The following is a 16,064-nucleotide window of genomic DNA, read 5'->3' as shown; positions in this document are numbered from 1 at the left end:
GTGGTTGTCCTACATGGTTTTTCACTATATTTTCATAATTGTTTGGATCTACATTAGTTTATGAGTTGGATTGGAGTGTGTGGAGACACATTTACTCAATAGGTAAGGTGTATGAGATGGGAATATTTCGTATGCATGGGTATACATACATCATTGACTTCACTTTAGTTGCTGATCTAATTTATAACAACAACCTTGAGGTGATAAATTTGATAGCTCATGAGGGGAGTTTTCAGTATATCACACACCTTTGGACAAGAGGCTATGAAAGCATCTATGAAGGCAAATTTGGAAGGTACAAAATAAATGTGGGTCTCATGTTGATGATTAACCATCTCCCATTTTTACATGGTTTCATTCATCTTGTTATGCAAGAGCATGTGATAAGAATTAAAGAACCCCATTGCATGCAAGGTTGGGCATTGTGCCTTTGTTTCATAGCAATATCATACCTTGATCACACTTGGAAGGCATATTTGGTTAGGGAAGAAGACAACATGGAGGTTGAGTTTACACATGGAAGTAAACAAATTGTGTTGAAGGCTACCAATAATGATAACCCAAGAATTGTGGTAGCCAAGTGCATGCAAGCATACCTTGATGATGATAATACCAATTGGAGGTATGGGGATAAATCAGATTATTCCCTTTATGACAGCAACAATATATCTCCTTATACTCATGACATGGCAACTTTGGTACATGGTGCTATTGGCGATATAATATCTTCATGTGAGGATACTTCATTCTTGGCAATGTGACTCAATAAAGATATATATTCAGAAAATTCATTGGTAGCAAAGGAATTGCATCATCCTTCGGTAACTTAAGTGGTTACATCTTTAAAACCAGCCCTTGATGTAGCCAATATGATTGATGACTCCAAAGGTATGAATACAAGGGAACAATTCAGTCCTCATTCTCTGACTTATAACAACAATGATTCATCCTCCCCTTTTCATGATGTTGGCACTCCTAATCATTGGGAAACGAGTCATAATAATTCTATTATGGTGGGTACTCATGAAGAATGCTTTGGTCTTGATAACTCACATGGTATATCTCATTTTAGGACTGGGTTTAGACACTTTAGATCAACTGATATAACTCAAACCCAAATGATGAATGATGATTGGCTAGAAAGGGCAAGGCAAGCCATGTTATTGGCTCAACAAGCCAAGATCAATCTTCAACATGATCATGATTTTCACCCTTCATTTGATGATGAGAGACATGAGTTGCTTAATTTAGAATTTCTAGTTGAGATATTTGGTCATTTTCTCAGTGATGATAGTGATTTGGTTGATTTCTTTCTTAGTGGGCCAACCACTCAAGAGTTGTCTGTGTTGAGCAGTGTTGGCATACATACTTCATTTTTGAGTTTGTCACCTATTTCACTTGATATGGCAGTGATATCTTTGTTGATTGGTGACTTCATATTTGATTCTTTATGGACTAGTGACTGTCCTAGTTGAAACATATGGCATATCTAGACTTTTCATTGTCTACATCAGTTTCCTAGTGGCATGGGAGTGTTTGGAGGTATACCTTTGGGATAGAGTTGGAGTGTGGAGTGATTTTTGTTGATTGTCATTGGTTTGTTGACATGTTTGATATCTCATATATTACTAATCAGAGTTATAACAACGAAGTTGAGTGGCCATTTATGTTGGTTCATTGACATGTGGGGGTTCACTTTCACATTGCTTTGATATTCTACATGCTTGTATGGTTACTTCATGGTGATCATTTGACATTCCCCTACTTCATCTTCTATAGAAGATTTTACATTTTGATATGGGATCCAAGTATTGATTTGCTTGGTACATTATTCCACATGGATTCCAATATGTTACTTCATGGTTTGTGGTGCTTTAGCATTTTAATCAGAGTGGAGCAGTGGGTTGTTTGGTGTTTGCTTGAGGGCAAGCAATCTTAGGAAGGGAGGACAGTAATGTCCCTTCCTTAGGCATCTTAGACTTGAGCAGAGGTTGGCCTACTATTAGGGTCCCGTAGGTCAGTAGTGTTGTTTGGGGACCCAACCGGGGGTTGTGGAACTCATCAAGGAGCTTTTCGGGCCTTTCAGATTGGAGTTCTGGGGTTGAATCCATGGTTAAAATTGAAATATTGAAGTTGCCCTTATGTGAATCGTAAAAAATGAATAGTAACAGAGAAACATAAGATGAATAGTAAAAAGTGCCCCCCATCCTAGTAAGTTAAGTTTTTTTTAAAAAAGGGAGCCAAGTTTACAATGAGAAATTAGACCCTCAAGGATATTTTATGATTTTAAGGCCAAATAGTAACCCCAAAATAGATAAAAAGGCATTTTTCCTATCATTTGGATTCATTCTTACTTCTCCATTTTTAGATCAGCAGCTTGCATGAGGGTTTCAACAACTTTGAGCTTTCGGGAACACCAATTTCTGGAAGATTTGGGGGATTTGGACGAAACCCCATCTCCCCGGGTATCAGTTTCCATCAAAATACAACTTCAGTGTGCATATGACAACTTTCTTTGGGGGTATATGAGTATATCTATCAGTTTGAGGGTAGATTTTCTACAATTGAGACCTTCTAGAGGTCATTATTATCTATTTCTAGCTCTATTTTAGTTAGCCGCTCCATTTTGGGTTGAAGGATTTCAAACCCTAGGGTGTATTTAGGGTTTTAACATTATTTGGAGTTGATTTCTATATTTCTATTGGCTGGAAATTTACATCAGACCTATGAGCACATGTTAATGGTATGTTCATTGCTCTTTTAAGCAAAAAGAAAGTTTCTTGATTATCTTCCTCAAGTGTTATGCATTTTGTTGTGTTAATCAACAATCTATTTTATGTAATATTCAAAAATCTTGCATAAACTTCAAAACCAACCAAAACAAAAACAAAGACCAATCAAACCCATCCAAATGTAAGTTGGCCAAAGACTTATCAGGAGATAAACATTGAACATAACCTTAAATTTTGGATCAGACCTGGTAAAAATTGGATTGGGGATCTTTCACTCTAGAACCTCTAGGAAGAGAACATAGATCCCATGTCACTCTATGAAAGCACAGGTTATGGTTATACTTGGTCCAAATAAAATCATGTAGGATTTTCTTTTATTTGGGATAATATGCCTTAGAAAGTACCCAAAAAGAGGAACAATAAATATGCATGACCAATAGAGCCTAGGAACATATTTGGAATTACCATGCAAATAAATGGATTGATTATCTAATAACCCTAGTTATTCTCAACTTGATCCAACACAAACTGGTCAAAGTATTGATGTATTGGCTTGAAAGGCAAAGGGAATACCATATTTGAAAATATCCTCTTGGTAAACTCACTTGCACCCATAGACAGGAAGAGGAGAAATAGATTACTTACAAAACTCTATCTTTTCACATGGCATACTTGAACTAGAAGCCAAGATTTTTTTTCCAAATATTTAAAAGTTTGGTTGATATTATTATCATCCTTAATCAACGTGAGGGAAAAATCATTACCAAAATGACTATTAATGACTTGTTCAGGGTATTCTTCCATCAAATAGCCCCCCTAACGCACCCCACATCCTAAGCTACGTAAATTGGTCTCTGGGAAGGGATGTACCCTAAAAATCTTTTTTGAGATGGCATTAGCAAGAAGGTAGCTAAAACCTTAATCAACCAATAAATATAGCAATGACACCAGAGGAAAGCCTTACCAATTACATATGAAGAGACCAAATTTTTCAAATTGGATGTAAATTATAGTGAGGCACAAAGGCATATATTGGAAACAATTTCATTGATTAAAAATAGTTGGAGCCAAACACGAGCACAAAGTATGGTGAGAATGAAGGGTCATTCGATCCTTTCCTAGCCTCTCTCAAAATCAATTCTAATAAAAACAACCTATGGTTAGACTTCCTATACAACACAATATTATCTAAATAAATATACTCTTGATGAACACAATTTCCCTAGGGAAAAAAGTAAGGAGAAGAACATAAAAATATATGAAGTACAAGAAATTTTGCAATGTTAATGTAGGAGAGATTAAGAAAGGGTATGGGTCTTTAATTGCAAATGAACTCTAGATCCTCATGCATGGGTAAGAATTAAATATTCTCTTCATTTATGGTTTTTACTATGGTGTTGTAATCTAAATAATCAAAATAAACACAATGTGAGTCAAGACAAACAATGTCCCAAAGAATTTTTATAAAATTACATGGAAAACCATCACATCTAGAAGATTGATCATTGGCTATAATAGTAACAACTACATGTAGATCTTCAAGGGTTAGTAGTTTATCATAAGTCATTGTTTGGGTGGAAAAGGTTATAGAAGACTAGCTCCAAGCATTGTTTGATAGTTGCATCATGAGCTTGAGAAGGTTCTGGATATTTAAAAATATATTTAAAATGTTGAACAAAGACATTCAACACCCTGAGAATGTCTAAAAGATGGTTATCCACTTCCCAAATTCACTTGATATTTTGAACCATAGAGCTTGAAAAAATTCCTTGGAGGCTTTGACACCAACCTTCAATCTATAAATTTTGGATTATATTTATCATCCTCCAATAGTATACACATCATCACTTATAATACTTGGTGGCAAAGTTTAGCCACTTGAAGCCACAAAGGCTTGTAGAAGTGCATTTCCGTGAATTGAGTGAAGACTTTACTAAGCTTCAAGAGAAATTGTCCATGTAGGATTTGTGGTAGATGCATGTCAATAGGGAGCCATAGATTTGTATAGAATGGGTCATGTATGTAATGCCATTAGTCCACCATATATTCCAACCATTCCACCTCTCAAATGTGACACCAAATTCCTAGACCTTTTATATGCAAGAAAGAGTAAGCTCATTTTGAAGAAGAATTTAAGAAAAGGCAAGTTTTTAATTTTTGGATTTCAAAGGCCACATTCCACCTAAAAAATAGTGAATGGTCAAAATTAGACCAATTGGAATCTCACACTTAACCTTAGTGAAGTATTTTCACAAATAGTCCAAAACCTACTTATTACAACCCTTGGATTACTTCGATGGAAGTTGAAAGGACACTAGTTTTGGCTCCAATATTTTTCCTTCAACTTGGGTGCCCAATCTTGTAAGATAAACATTAGGTTAAATACAATAAATGATTGAATACCAAAAGACACGTTGTCTCTTCCAAGCCCCCACTTGGAGAAGCTCAAAGTTCACTCATTTGTCCACTTCCTATGTCATTAATTATCTCATTCTAGGTGTCCATATGTGGTGAAAACAGTATTAAATAATCGTGTTGACAACACACTTAATTGTTGCTAGTGGAACTCATCACCCCTTATGAATGTATTACAAAAAAAAGTGAGAATAAATATTACAAAATATTTTCCCAATACACCGTAAGTGCCTTAAGACACTTTCCAAAGATGTTGGAACTATGTCATAGGATTTACAAGGTAGATGACACCTTAATCCTAACACTTTTCAAGCATACTTTCAAAAGATGTTTTTCCTACAAAATATCCTATAAGAGTAAATTGATCAAACCATTTGCATGCATTATTAAAATCTTGAAGCCAAAAAAACATCCAGAGGAGTTTCAAAACTCTTTCCTCGTGGAAAACTTTTTGGGACAAACTCCCAAGGTTTGTTTACAATGAATTCTACAACATGTCACTCCAAGACCAACCACTTTAACATTAACAATTGAAACATTTGATTTGGGTGTAATTATATGGAGAAAAATTCCCCAAGAGTGAGAAAACCTAAAATACATCCATAAAATATGAAAGAGATAAAAAAACATCGTAAAACACTATCAAACGACGATGTAAACGAGGCCTACCCCAACCCCTACCTCTCTTCCTCTCCCTCACAAAACATTAAACATTTCAACTTAAATTCATTTTATGTTGGATGTCTCAAAAATGTATGTCTCAATGACCATAAATTCTTCATATTATATTCAAGAAAGTGAGTTCTTACCATATCTCCATACTAAGTGTAGTTTCTTTCATTCATTACAGTTTACAAGATCACAACTCGGTAACCTTGTCAATTGTGCCCTTGCTCTCATCCTCTAAGAATTCATCACAACACCTCATCACAACTTGATAACCTTGTCAGTTATGACCTTGCCCTCATCCACTGGAATTGATCACAACACCTTATCACAACTCGATAACATTGTTAGTTATAACCTTGCCCCATCCACTAAGAATCGATCACAACACCTTATATGCCCAAACTTGGAAACTTACCGTTATACACTCTACTTCTACACAAGAGGGTGACCGGTTGGAATCTCACACTTAACCTTAGTGAAGGATTTTCACAAATAGTCCAAAACCTGCTCATTACACTAACTGTCTTTTCTTAGAACATGGCCTGTTACAAAGTATTTCATTTAGATCATATACTACAAGAATCTATTTCCTTTAATCATATTTTATCGTTTCGGAGTCAGATAATTTGTCATCATTATATCACATTCATTTGAAAACTTGCACGTACTATACCAACAAATATTCCTTTTATCTTCTTCACCTGTATTACAATGATAGCCCTTGCAGAGCAACTCAAAAATATTAATTGATTTGATTTCCAAATAATGATACAACAATAGAATAATGCACCCAATTATTTTCACATATCACAGCAGCACCAACAGCAACAGCCATTTGGATTAGTTGCACATGATGCCACCCTTATCAATATCATAGAAACCAACTGCAAAGTGCAAACCCACTTTGATTTGCTTAAGACTAATCTCCAAGTTGAATGTCAAAGGTATGCTTGACATCCCCTACATGAAGGAGATGAGAACCCAATGCCAATTTCCTGACACCCATCTCATCCACAACACTCAAATCTTTACACACATCTACTGAGAAATGCACTCTTTCTCTGCCTCCTGCCCCAACATTAACCTTCCTGAATGCCATCAGCTGCCTCTGTGGGGCCCCCTTGTGAACCCCAGCAGGAGGACTAAAGAACAACAGCACAGCATGCCTTCCATCAATACTCCCCTGGTTGTCTACATCCACATGCACATCAAACAACAGTCCCTGACAATTAGCATGCTCAACACGGACTGAATTGCACATATTCTTTTCAATTCCTGCACAACTGTTATTTGGAGTTTGCAGGGCTAATGAAACAAGCTTAGGTGCCTGCACAAGAGAATGAGAGTAGGTTGTATAACTCAATCCATCACCGAACCTGTACAATTTACTTCCAGTGTAGAATCTGTAAGTTCTGCCTGGATACCCAGTTGCAGGATTAGGCCTCATGTTCATGTCTGTCATGGGTACCCTTGCAACAAAATCTTGTGGGTACCATGTTACTGGCAGTCTTCCACCTGTTTGAAAAATAATGAGGCAGGCTGGCAGTTAGCAACATCTCTGACAACATTAGAAAAGAATAGTACATGTAGATAAAGCACAGTAGTAGTGATCTATACAAAGAATATGGGTCATAATCAATAGGGCATGTGGGTCTGCCTGTGTATACCTGGGTTGTGCTTGCCAAATATAACATCAGCCAATGCCTTTCCCCCAGCCTGGCCTGGGTATCCCACCCATAGAATGCTTGTTATCTTGTCATAATGTTTGGCAAAGGAAATATCCATTGGCCCCCCTGACATCACTACAAGTATCACTGGTCCTCTAGATGCTTTGGCTGTTTCAATCACCATCTGTTCTTGATAACCAGGCAATAATAAGCTTGTCCTGTCAACCATTTCTGCTTCTATTGATAGGTCTGCACCTACAACTATCACTGTGGCATCTGCTTGAGATGCTGCCTGTGCTGCATCCCTCACTAGGTAAGGATTCCGAGGGCAGGCAACATTTTGGCAGCCAGGTTTATGCACAGTTTTTGTGTATATACCAAGGCCTTTTACAGGTGTTGTGTATCTGCAGGGAATACCTTCAAAACAGAAAACATAGATAAGAACACAAAACAGAAATCCCAAGTGCCATGCCTAACAAGAAAATTATAGTACTATAAATGCATCAATGGATCTCCATACACAGTTCTATATAGTATACAGGGTAATCATATATCACATCGCCAATCATAAAAGGAACAAGATTCTAGAACATTTGTTAAATTTTAGCCCCAGTTTCAGTCATGTCCAATTCCAAAAATAGGACCAAACTGAGCTACATATGGCTAGACTTTGGCACATTCAGTTCCTTATTTCTTGCATACCCATTACAAATCCTAAGCCTGTAAAGCAAACTTGGAAGAGAAAACCTGAATAACAATTTTTGGAATTAAATTTAGTACCTGCATAGTTACCAATCATAGCATCTTTTGCAGCTGCATTGGGTCCAATAACAGCCAAGGATCTGATCCTGGTTGGTGAAAATGGCAATGCTCTGTTGATGTTTTTTAACAGTACTATTCCTTCCCTGGCTGCCCTCACAGACAGTCTGTGATGTTCGGGAGTGCAGACATCCTTAGGACCAAGGTTACCATATGGCTGGAATGCGGGATCGCCATCAAATAATCCTAGGCGCATTTGAACAGAGAAAGAGTTGAACAACGCCCTGTCTACTACAGACTCCTGTAGTTTGCCAATTTTTACTGCTGCTTCAGTATGATCTCCAAGGAATCTTCCACAATTGAGATCCAATCCTATTCAAAACACACAGAAATACACAATCCGCAGTTGAATAAATACCCAATTTATAAATAAGTCCATTGCACCATGCTGAGTTACAACACAAGAGTACTTTTTTACCGACCAGCTCCCATAACATCCGCTACTGTTCTCTCAGGTGTTGTTGTAAAGTGCTGTGTGTTGTATATAACATCTGCTGAATCACAATCTGAAGATATATATCTGCACAATCCCAAAATAACATTTTTTAAAAAACAATTATCTAGACATTAAACAGTAGTCACAGCTTGACACCCATAAAGAACCTGAAATCTCATAACATATTAAAACCCAACATCACTGAGCAAATCGCATTCGTTGGTCTATAATTTACCCGTTCAATCCCCATTTTCCCCTGATATTTCCATTGAGCAGTACTGGATCTGCACAGGTTGGGACTCCATTGACTTTATTGTAAGAGCACATAACACTGGCAACATGTCCATCAGTCACACAAGCCTTAAAAGGTGGATTAAAAGTGTCATCCAAGTCCTGTTGTGTAACCTGCAATCATAGAAACACCATTGAAACTCTCATAACTAAAAATCACTGAAACTACAACGAATATCCACGCAGAGTCCATAACAACTATAATTCATCAAGGCCTACATCAAAATCCATGCATAATATAATCTGTCTTCTGAACTATACCCTGGCATCAAAGTGAAATCGATCAATTTGATTCCAGTTATCCAAATCATAAGCAGTAAAATGCTTGCAGCAAGCAGCAACTTTCAATCTATTAGGGTCCCCTCCATCTGTTGACTGTAATCCTCTGACATAGTGTACTGCAAAATTGCTAGTAAGCAGAGGATCCTCTCCTGGAGTTTCTTGTCCTCTACCCCATCTGGGGTCCCTAAATATATTGACATTAGGACTCCAATATGTTAATCCTCCCAATCCTGCATTGTACATTGCACGAGCTTCTGTTGATACAGCCTGCACAAACATAAAACAATGCATGAGAGGATCTACAGGACCAAATGCCACAATTAAAGAAATACAGAACTTTGTGAATTATGTATACAGAACTCTAAATTATGACTCCCTTGCAGCAAAGAAATTTCTAGAACTATAAGATACCAGATGGTTATAAACCCCTTTCAGGTCTATACCATCTAGAATCATTTTTTTAAGTTTTCTAATAGAACCTGATGAAAATAATTAGATGTATGTTTCTTTAGCAGGAAACTCCAGCAAGGCTACGTGAGTTTTGTTAAACTTATTTGTGAGTTTTATATTCTCTTCTCTAGCTCGCTATGCTATGATGGATCATAGAATATGAATAGAAGCGTTGATGAAAAAAGATACACACTCAAATCCAGAAGGTCAAATCACAACTTATTTTAGGTTAACCTGGTCTGTTCAATCGAAATTCTCATTCACATTTGCTAAAAATTATATCCACAACATCTCCTCAGTGGCATATTTCTTGCATCATTCTCAATCTTCTCTGACCTTACCATGAATTCCCATATCACATCTCTCATGCAAATACTTTTTGGAGTAAAATGGCAGTCAAGCAACTCATGAAAATCCAACCAAATTGTACAGAGAAAAATGAATTCTACAGCACGATGACCCATTTGAGATTGAATTACAGGCAAATGGAGGAAAGTTCACAAATATAGTAAAACTGAAATGAAGCAATACATACCTTTCCCATCTCTTCCCACAATTCAGTATCAAATGTAGCTGCAGTCAGAATGACTTGAGGGAAGCTTGTGGCAGCAGGGATAGGATTTGCAAAGTGGGTACCAGGGCCAAAATTAGAGACTCCATGTAAGGCCTCAGACCACCATTCATAGCTTGGGATCCCAAGTCTGGGAACTGCCCCTGCTTTGTCCACAAGCATCTGAACTTTCTCCTTCAAATTCAGCCTTCTAATGAGGTCATTCACTCTCACATTGATGGGCAAGGCTTTGTTACAAAATGGGTATACAACGGCTGCATTAGGGATGACCCTATTGTCACAAGGATACATGGGCTGACCACAAATCCCCTGCAACAGGCCTAACACCAGTAACACTACTATAAGACCTCCATCTAAAGTTCGCTGGAATCCCATTACACCAATCACATAAATTTTTACCAAAATTCAAGATAGCACAAAGCCCATTGACAAATCACAAGGGTGGCAGTCCATTTATAGCTTTCATTTGTGAGGAAAAGAACAAAGTCAGTGTGACTGGGATATACTTCACTTGAACAAGTTGGATTAGTGGATTTTAATAATAATAATAACACTCATTAACGTGATCCACTCAAACTCTTCTCCCTTTCTGATCTGATCCTAAACTATTTGCTTCCATTGCCAAACTCACCAGCTTATGCCCTAATGCTGTTACTGGAATAATATGATAAGGACAAAGAATAACATGAGAACTTGAATGTGTTACAACATTTAAGAAGTGCATAGTAAAAAGTGTGATTAGGAACAGTTAAAAAAGTGTCAAAAGGAAGTTTCTTTGGCATGGAGGACTTTTAGAATATAGTGCTTTAAATGTGGGGACTGTAATCACCCATTAAGTACTTAGTCCAAAAGCACCCGTTAAGTCCTGTATGCCACTTTGCAGCTATGTATTGGCTATCTGGTTGATCCAAGTACGCGATCAAATCTCGTGTTATACCATAAAACGCCCTCTTCGATTTGAGCTTTTATTTCTTGTATCTACCATGGGAGGTCGCTTGAACAGCAAATTAGGTATTCAATAGTCTGGTATATATATTTTTAAGAAATTAATTGTTTTCTTTAAGCTTAATGTCACATGCAGTTAAGAGCACCACTATTAACTTTATAAATAGTTAATTTTACACACTTAAAGATTTTAAAAGTACATCGATTTTGACATTTTTTCTTTTGTCTTTTTATGCAACTTAAGTGCTTATAGCTATTGTTTTGGGTAGTAATGATGGGCTGCGGCTATTCTGGGTCCAAAATGGACCTTTCATACAGCGTGTTAGCGACGTGTTAGTCAATCACAACCGTTTATTGCAAAATCGACGGTGTAAAACACGCGACTAACACGCGTGTTAGTCATCTGTACTATCATTTTGGAGCTAGAATAGACGCATCCGTAATGATGTATGTGATGGATCTATTACACCTACTTAAAGATGTCTAAATAACCGTGCACTACACCACCTCAAAAAATGCCAATACTTACGCACAAATGCTCTAGTAGTAGTGCGCTATGGGTACCAATAAAGTTGCACAACTCCCCCAATTAAAGTTTACAAATTTTAACTATTGGGAGCACAAGTAGGCAACTATTGTACATGTGAACCGCCATTGGAACATGGACAGCTAGTGGTGCTCTTTCTTGACAAAAAAAATTATCGTAAATTTGACATAGTTACAAATCAAAATATTAATATTTAATAATAAACACAATATTGCAAAATAAACATCACATAAAATTATGTCTCCATGTATGTAATAAATACATAAATAAACTCCAAATTGATATTTTATATCATTTTTTAGAAAATGTATTCAACATATCCATATGAGTTTACAAAGGAGATAAATAAAGATATTATAGTTGAGATCTATAGAACTTACTTTAGTTAAAATATTAGAATCTCTAAAACTTTTTTTTTAGAAGTTTTAGTATTATAATGATACATTTATTCTCTTTAAGGATGTGATCATCCAACCTTCAAATTAGACAAGTTTTAATTTATCTTGTAGTTTTTAGGTTTCTTTTGACAGAGTTCATAGTTTGTTCACACCCATTTCTATATATAGACCTTGTGCATTTATTCACATTCGAGATGAGATCATCATCCAACCTCCAAACTAGACTAGTTTCACTTGCCTTATAGCTTTGAGGGTTCATTTGACGTATTTCATAGTTCCTTCACACCCCTTCTATACATAGACCTAATCACCATATCTGTTAAGAGTATCATGTCTCCTAGATTTATTTAATCTAACTTAAAGTTGAAGATGAATTTATTTTAGATGCTTTCCTTACTATAAGATTAGGAGGGTGATTATTTTACCTCTTAAAAAACTCATGTAAATCTTCATAGTTGACGGGGATTAGAAATACTTGGCTCTTTTCTTTTATAGAATATTTGATTTTACAAATATTTATTCAAACTTTACATAGACCATACTTTGATTATGTTTTGACTATGCTTTATACTTGTAAGATTGCTTTCATTTACATTGTTTCTTCTTTAAAATAAAATAAGCTCTAACACACTTTTAGATCTAAAAACAATATGAAACATTAGAAGACATAATTTATTTTCATATACTTTCTCTTTGATACTTATTTATAAACTTCTTTAAATCTACTAAAATTAAACTTGTACTCTTTTATTTTTATATTTCATTCTATTTTTTCAATCCCATAAACTAACTTTAAACTAACATTAATAACATAATCTTTATCTTATAATATCTGCTTACAAAAATACTCTTTATAACAATATAAAAATTTAAACTCCATTTCATTTATAAAAATATTTCTCCTTTCTAAAGGTACAACTTTATTTTCATTTTTCTAATCGTCAAAATTGTTCTAAATAATTAGATTATAAATAAACACACTTAATAAGACTACTATAAAAATGGAGGAACATTACACTTCTTCCATATGTATTATGAAATGGAACTTTACTTAAAGTGGTATTTTATTATTTATTTGTTTTTCTAAGCACAATTATAGAAACATTTAAGATTCAATTTTTCTAAGGAGAATAAAAATAAATTTTTTAAAAAGTAAGTGGGTTTACTATTGTAATTGAAACGCAATTATAGATCAAATTAAAAATTTAAAAATATATATAATAGCTATTAAAGTTTAGAATTGTAGTTTTTTTTTTCATAAAGGATATGCTTGGATTTTAAAATAGTTTATATGAGAAAATAAGATTGAGATCTTGTTACCTTTTTCTATTAAATCTATTTTTTCATCATTTGATTAACTTGGTTTTAATATATGTTTTTTTAAAAAAAATTAATGAATTTTTAAATTTGAGTATAAAATATAGTATTTTTTTATTGATTTTATTTTATATATTAGTTATTTATTGTAATAAAAATAAATTATATTCTTTTGACATGGGTTATATTCTTTAATACATCATATTTTCTTAAATTCTAGTCTATTTTAAAATTTTTTATTCAATCTTATGTTTGACTACAATAACCTTCTTGGAGTTGGTTTTATAAAATTATTAAACATAATTAAAATTTAAAACATGTTTTCAAAATCTAGGCCATGAGATCTACCTTAGAGTGTATCTAATTTGAAAAAAGGTGACTTGAACTTAGGAGTTCTAAAAATGTATAAAGAAAAGGAAGTAAAGATGTCATATGTAATAGTATCGAGATAGTTTCAAATAAATTAATTTCTCAAATTTATTTGATTAGAATTACATTCATGTTTTGAGATGTAATTTTTAGATTTACCACTTACTATTTTGGGCATATCTATTTCAAGTAAAATAGTTTCACCTTGAACTATAGTAGTTGCACTAACAAAATTTGTTTCAACTAAATTTTTTTATTCTTTAAAAAAAAATAAAAAATCATTTCAACTAAAATTGTTAAGTTGTCATAGAGTAGCAAACAACTCTACACTTTCGCCCATTTACTATAAGTGAATAATATGAGTATAGGGTAATTTAACTAGAAGGAATCAACACAAAATAATAGAGAATAAACGGTACAAATGTTAAAATAGACATAAATGATGACTCAATACATTTTATTCCAATTACAGTAGTAATATAATTCATACAACAATAAAAACATGAACAAACTTCACTAAAAGAGATAACACTCCATCATTTGAAGTCTTCAACAATGTGCCATTTTATAGAAAGGCGTTTACCACCAACTTGTTAACAATAGATTGAGCATCCTTGATATAGTGGTGATGAAAACTATTCTAAAGGCCATCATTCTTAAGGGTGGCCACAAGTGTGTAAATAATGTGAATCTTGTTAGAAAGAGCATCCAACTTCGTATCATTGTTAAAATGTTTATTTTCAAGAGCATACAACTATGTTTGGACATTAATAATTCAACTAGTAATACCTTTGATCCTTGAAGTGTTCTCTTTAACAATCCCTAAGAATTTAGCCATATATAGATAAACTTGCAACAAACATATGGAACTCAACTTCAATAGAGAAGAAAGTGTATGAAAACTTTGTAAGGCAACACATCTTCCAACAAAACATTAAGAAAAAGTTGATGGCCAAATTTAGAGACAATAATGTGAGAAATAGAGAGGTTGATGAGGCATGCATTTCAATTAGTTTGTGGAGGAATTTTATAAGAACAATGGAAGAGAACAATAACTAAATACAATGTGCATAAAGATACTACAAAAAAGGTGTGTTTATTGGTTTCACACTTCAGGAATAAAGGGCAAGAATTCATGCCATTGGGAAGGGAAAAAAATTGACCAAAAGGAAATTTGAAATCTAGAAGTTTATAAGCCATTTACTAGAACTAAGCATTTCATTTAAAAAAAATGGAGGGATGGAATAAAAATGTTCTTGGTGGAAATGAATGAGTGATTCCACTTAATATTAAGGTGGGTAGTAATGAGAATGGGTGGAATAAGGGGGTGCCAAACAACTTTAGAGGAAAGGAGTGGAAGGGTGAGCTAGATGACCATCTCTAATCTTTTAGAAAACTACAAGGATGCGAAATAAACAAATTTTTCATTTGGGAAGGCTTCACAAAGGTTTGAATTTCATGAAGAATCTAGTGATCAACGACTTGTAAGTGAAATTGAGATTCGATATAGGATCAACTCTTCTAAGAGAAAGTGGAAAAGTTTCATAATCACTAAATTTAATAATTTTCATACAAAATAGGCAAGGTTCATGCTATTGAGGAGTGAAAATAAGAAAGTGTTCATCTAGCTAAATAATCTTGTTCAACCAAATGGAAGAAGTTATGAAATTGGGCCCATGGTTAAGGCATTGAACATGCCAAACTAGTTAGGAGGAGATGAATTTTTTCATGCCATCTAAATATTATTAAAACTAGTTGATGCCTTGGTCTTAAAGATAATAGCAAGGATCATCATATCATTTCACTCAACCATAACCTACTAATCTTTGGTATAGGCATTTGAGATGTAATGGTGTATTAGATGCTTCCACATATTGTCAATTTGGATAGATTAAATAATCCATTGAGAAATAAGGCAAATGCGTAGGTGAGTGAGAGGATTAATAATAATCAACCATCCTTTATCATTGATTGAATTGAGTTGTGCCAACAAGTGCCAAACACACCCCTCATGTTGCACCATTTGACCTACAAGAAATCTCTATTTAATTAAGCCATTGGTTGTGACAGGATTTAAAGTGCAACTAGTTTCAAGATAAGATATATGAATGGATGTATATTATAATTTTGTGGGTTGGTTGAATTGTGTTAGTCAT

General features: G+C 34.5%; 1 protein-coding gene across 1 annotated transcript; it reads right to left on the bottom strand.

Annotated features, from left to right (window-relative positions):
• Positions 1–6,481: 6,481 nt before the first annotated feature.
• On the bottom strand, positions 6,482–10,993 carry LOC131076219 (beta-xylosidase/alpha-L-arabinofuranosidase 1). The gene is made up of 7 exons (XM_058013296.1): positions 10,297–10,993; positions 9,291–9,578; positions 8,974–9,143; positions 8,725–8,822; positions 8,264–8,614; positions 7,484–7,900; positions 6,482–7,331 (listed from the first exon to the last, which is right to left on the bottom strand). The coding sequence occupies exons 1-7, from the start codon at positions 10,705–10,707 to the stop codon at positions 6,736–6,738; spliced, it is 2,331 nt and encodes a 776-aa protein (XP_057869279.1). The 5' UTR covers positions 10,708–10,993; the 3' UTR covers positions 6,482–6,735.
• Between the last annotated feature and the right edge of the window lie 5,071 nt (positions 10,994–16,064).

Source organism: Cryptomeria japonica, chromosome 10 (genome assembly GCF_030272615.1).
Source record: "Cryptomeria japonica chromosome 10, Sugi_1.0, whole genome shotgun sequence".
In the NCBI taxonomy this organism is placed as follows: domain Eukaryota; kingdom Viridiplantae; phylum Streptophyta; class Pinopsida; order Cupressales; family Cupressaceae; genus Cryptomeria; species Cryptomeria japonica.
Note: the sequence above shows the minus strand (reverse complement) of the source record. Positions and strands in the feature narration are given on the sequence as shown.